Here is a 4,812-nt window from a genome sequence, read left to right on the forward strand (position 1 = left end):
ACTGATCCTCTGTTTTGAAAACAGAAGCTAACTTAAGGTTAACTTAATGACACTTATACAACAATAAACACTTACAAGTAGAATCCATCCATATCCGCTGATAATTTTAGGGACGCTGTTTCAGGTAAGCTTTAATAATAAAATCTTAAATGTTGTACTACTATATCTAATGTAATCCAAGAAAAAGTAATGAAAGTAAACAGTCCACTCTCTTCTTCCATTTGGAATGCTTCAAAGACAACCTAATTTTTTAATACTTCGTTTGTTGTCCCAAGTTACTGCTACTCAAAGAAAGCAAATAATTTTTTGTACTATGTATTGAAAAGCTCCGTAACCGAGCATTTAGAGAGTAGTCCGGACCTTTGTACTGACAATTTAAGAGGCCTTTGTTTCGCTTCTCACATTAGTTCGCTACATTAGTTTGCAGCAAATTCCACTCTGACTATAAGAACTATTATCATACACACCGATAGACATGCTACCCCGGAAGACCCGCTAATTTCATGACTGATGGATCAAAGGTGGTCTGGTGGTATCTTTCTTTTTGCTTTCTTTTTCTTTTCTTTTTTTTTTTTTTTTCACGAACGCGGATAATGTACAACCTAATTTAGAACTACAGTTGAACCCCCATTTCATTAACCTCCAAGGGAAACGAAATTTGGTTTGACAAATTGAAGGTGACATCACATTAGGCCATGTGACTTAATAGATTTTACTCTGTCTAATGCCATATGACTTAAATTTACTTGGGGGAGGGGGGAGGGGAGTTCAGGAGTGAATGGGTTCCTTTCAACATTTTTTTCAGTACAGTGAAATACAAACCTGTAATGTTTCAAAGTTTTCTTGCATTCAAACACCCCAAAGTGTGACATTTAATACAATATGATATATAGACTATTCATGACTACCACATTGGCCTTCTTGGAAGAAAACCAAAATGAATCTATTTGCACTGTCAGCGGCTCTATATTGATACTGACCATTCTTAGGCAATTAGGTCGCACATTTTGAGAAAAGTTTTCAACTATGCCGACCAAAAAAACCACAAAAATTTGAAACCGTAACTGGAAATGAAAACTTTTAGTTGACGTTGTAGGGTTGCACTAGTAGAGTTTTGACTCATAATTTGACAAGTGGAATAGAATTTCACTAAGAAAATAGTTCGTTATCATTTCAAGCAACATGCGTCCTGATGAAGCCTTATTTATAACTATTGCAGTGATTTTGCTACTTCTTAGGCTAATCAACACTTTCCTCTTGTTGCTCGTCCACTTTTCATAAGATTGTTTGCCAGTTTCCTAAAGATCAGCATCCCAAGGAAATGATGGAGAAGATGATGAAGATGGCCGAAGTGCTTGCTTGCGAATTTGAAGACTATGTTAAAACCTTGGGGTTGTGAATGGCCGTGGCTGAGTTTCGATGTGCTACAGGTCGACCTGCTTGCATAATCCGTAAAAACCTTGAAATTGGGAAGGATTATAAAAACTGTCCATCCCTAACAAAAGCGCGAAGATGTCAGAATTCCCACGTTTTGTTCGCATAATTAAATCATGTTGCAAATCAATCACGTTTCATTGACAAGCGTTGACACTTACCGCAATGATTTCTGTTGTTTAGCTCGAGTTTCCAAAATCTGCCTGCCCCACCCAAGCACTATGGCAACTTTGACGTTTTTGCTGATTTTCCAAAAATTTTTCAAGTGGAAAACTTGGGGTCGCACTTAGCAATGTGAACTGATGACAGATTTTTACCGCAAAGGAAAAAAAATTTCCAAAAAGTTTTCCAAGTGCAATCCATGCCTTATTTGGCAATTGTTCACAGTCTGCAGTGTTAATGAAAGGGATGGATCTTTACCTGACACCACAAGCTTTAGTAAATTTTGCAGTTCAATAACATATTTTGGTTCAAAAATTTTCAAACTGGTTCACCTTTGATTTTTCCTTTGTTTCAGATTATAATAATGAATATTAATTTGACAAATAAGTATCAAAATTGAGATTGAAATTGGTTTGAAAATTTTTAAACCAAGAAAATCTTTGAACCACAACATAAATATATTGAATAAACATGTCATGCAAGCTGAATACCTAACAACCCAAAAACTTCAGTCTTTCCAAAAGAATCAAGACTAAACGTTTGCCCTTTTCATTCTCATTGGCTGCTTAGAGGTGAGTAGTGCCTGCTAATGACTGTCGAGTTGACCAACCAAAATGTGTGAAAAGAATTATTCGCTTGACTGTGTAAAGGATCCAGCAGCCAGCTATTATAGCCTGACATCTGGCTGTATATTTATTCTCGACTGGTCTCATTTGCTCATTTGCTTAGTGCGTCAAGCTAATCCAGCCAGCAGATGTAGACCACCACACTGGAAACTTCATGTTATATTCTTTCGTGAAGCGTACGAATTACGGTTGTTTCGCCCGAAAGCCTGTTTGCTCAAAGCTAAAGGCGATTCGCCCGATGATACCAATCAATGGTACTAACAACGTTACGACAAGGAACGTGAATGATTACAATGTCGCTTATTAATTTTTCGATTCCTCGCGAAACATCCGGATACTGTACGCATATTGAATGTGTATAGTATTAACTATTGATTTCTCTGGGGAAAAATAGAGGTTTAGCTTGGATTGAAAAAGAAAGAATAAAGCTCCTTACCGCTTATTTCCACCGGAATTTAGTTGAGCAAACAAATCTACATTTCAAAGAGGAAAATTTTGTACGTGCTTGTTGTAGTACAGTGCACATCCGGGTTGACGCAGGGACTAATCGGTCCTATAGACGGTCTGGGATAAACACTGCAAGCCATTCTAAAGCTCCCGTTAGAGAAGATAATAGCAAAGGATGGCTTTTTATATACAATGTACCAAGTCCACATTAGTTTGACATGCATGAGTGGCGCACATGTGGAGACAGCGACTTTCACGTAAGATCTTCGTACGTAAAATGTCCGCAAGTACGCGAGATTTTAACTAAAATTTGTTGATTCTTAGACCGACCAGCTGTGCTTCAATGAGAAACAACCTTTGGGAATTGAAGGGGACACAATTTGGGGCATACTTATATAGTTTAACTCGACTTGGCTACTGTAGCTATTATCAAAATCTAGAATAAAAGGTAACTACGTTACTTACTCCTTTTTTTGTTGAGATCTTTGCTTGAGCGTCTTTGGATCGAAGTTCTCAATGTCCTTCTTCAAGTTTAGCGACAGTTTTCTTTGAAGTCTTGCCATTTGTAAAAATTTTTGGCGTTTATGCTCGTACGAACCAACATCGCTAGAACTCTTGGACAGTCTTTGCATTGATTTGCTCAAGTGGTAACGCTTCTTTTCCTTAGGGACAAGATTTCTGGCAGTCAACTTATCAGCGGGCAAGGAACTTAGGAAGTCTAAAACTACAATCCGAGTTTCTTCGCGAATCCTTTCGCGACAAGCCAACTCTGCCTTCCCCAGGGAACCTTCGGAACTGCTGTCCAAATTTAGCGTCTCCGAAGATCCATTCATGTCGGAATCTGTATCTGTAGTCGCTTCAGGGTTTCCTTGTGCAATGTATTTACTCTCAACAGGATCGGAGTCCATGATGGAACGCGTGTTTTGTCGACACCTACTGTTTTACAAGTACTCCTCATAAACAAGTACAATTTGTAAATGTAAACGCCACAAGATCCAGGCCTCTTCTGCTTAGCCAGCCATGGCGTCAGAGCCTGCGTCACAGCAAACAAAGTCAATACAAGCGAGGTCACGTATATTGTGCCCGCATAAAATCATTATATTTGCTCATGTGGATGTTTTTCGGAGAAAAACAGGAAAGACTTTTGTATTGGAAAAATGCTGCGTATAGCAGCGCAAATTTCTCTGCTATTAGATATCTCAGTTTTCTGATTTATTTGTCAGGATGTGGCTCTTTCAAAAAAAAACCAAAGGACAGGAAACCTTTCTTTCTTCAGTTTTTCGAAATGAAATGATGTTCTGATAATCGAAGCTTTTCCTCAAATTCACGAAATACACATATTACACAGTGGCAGGAAGTAGGCATGTCTGTTGTACATGTCTTCTCGCGGTAATGGCCACCACATTTTAGACTTAGTACGAATTTAATACTCGACAATGCGATACATTTAACATTTGTGCGTCGACAGTTCTGATACATCTGATTCAAAGATGTTGCGTTGGTGGCTTAAGGGCAGTCAACAAGGACATATTTGGAATCAAAACCGTACCTGCATAAAAACGTCAGAAAACGAAGCCACTCAAGGTCACTCAAATTTGTGGGGTCAGTTTTTTTACATGTAAATTGTTGCAACTTCCTTGTCAGTTTCTCCGCAACCGGAAATGATTTTGGCGTCGCGTTGAAAATATGCGGATGTTTGCCGTTAATGATGCTAAAGTGCCGTATAAATTAGTTTGAGTTTTTGAGATCTAGCGTAATAAAATTCCTGAAAAACCTTCTGGTTGAAAAACACAAACTAAAAAGTAGTTTAAAAACTTGAAGGAATTTTAATAAATCAGTTCTTATGCTCAGATACTTGGAAATTTTACTTTTTCATTTTGCCCCAATCTTTTCAGCGCAACACTTGGCGCGTCATTTAGGGTGCGTTCGATTGACCGTATTCCGGAATAGGAATACATGGAATATAAGTTTAAAATCCTTCGTTTTTACGGAGATTCACATTAAAATTGTCAAACTTCTGCTAAAATGCTATTTTAAACATATTTTTATTATCCTTGCTGCTTCGAAACGCGCCAAAGATACCGTTTTAATCATCACTCCACATATTCTTATTCCGGAATAGGGTCAATCGAACGCGCCCTTA

At 38.1% G+C, this 4,812-nt stretch overlaps 1 protein-coding gene across 1 annotated transcript in view; it reads right to left on the minus strand.

Annotated features, from left to right (window-relative positions):
- LOC138008377 (uncharacterized) overlaps positions 1–4,343 on the minus strand; it is a 10,805-nt gene extending 6,462 nt beyond the window's left edge. The window contains exons 1-2 of the mRNA XM_068855698.1: positions 4,219–4,343; positions 3,135–3,702 (exon numbers count right to left, since the gene is read on the minus strand). Coding sequence (XP_068711799.1) covers positions 3,135–3,577 — 443 coding nt within the window. The 5' untranslated portion in view covers positions 3,578–3,702; positions 4,219–4,343. The remainder of the gene's footprint in view (positions 1–3,134; positions 3,703–4,218) is intronic.
- Between the last annotated feature and the right edge of the window lie 469 nt (positions 4,344–4,812).

The sequence above is a fragment of the Montipora foliosa genome, chromosome 6 (genome assembly GCF_036669935.1).
Source record: "Montipora foliosa isolate CH-2021 chromosome 6, ASM3666993v2, whole genome shotgun sequence".
NCBI classification, from domain to species: Eukaryota; Metazoa; Cnidaria; class Anthozoa; order Scleractinia; family Acroporidae; genus Montipora; species Montipora foliosa.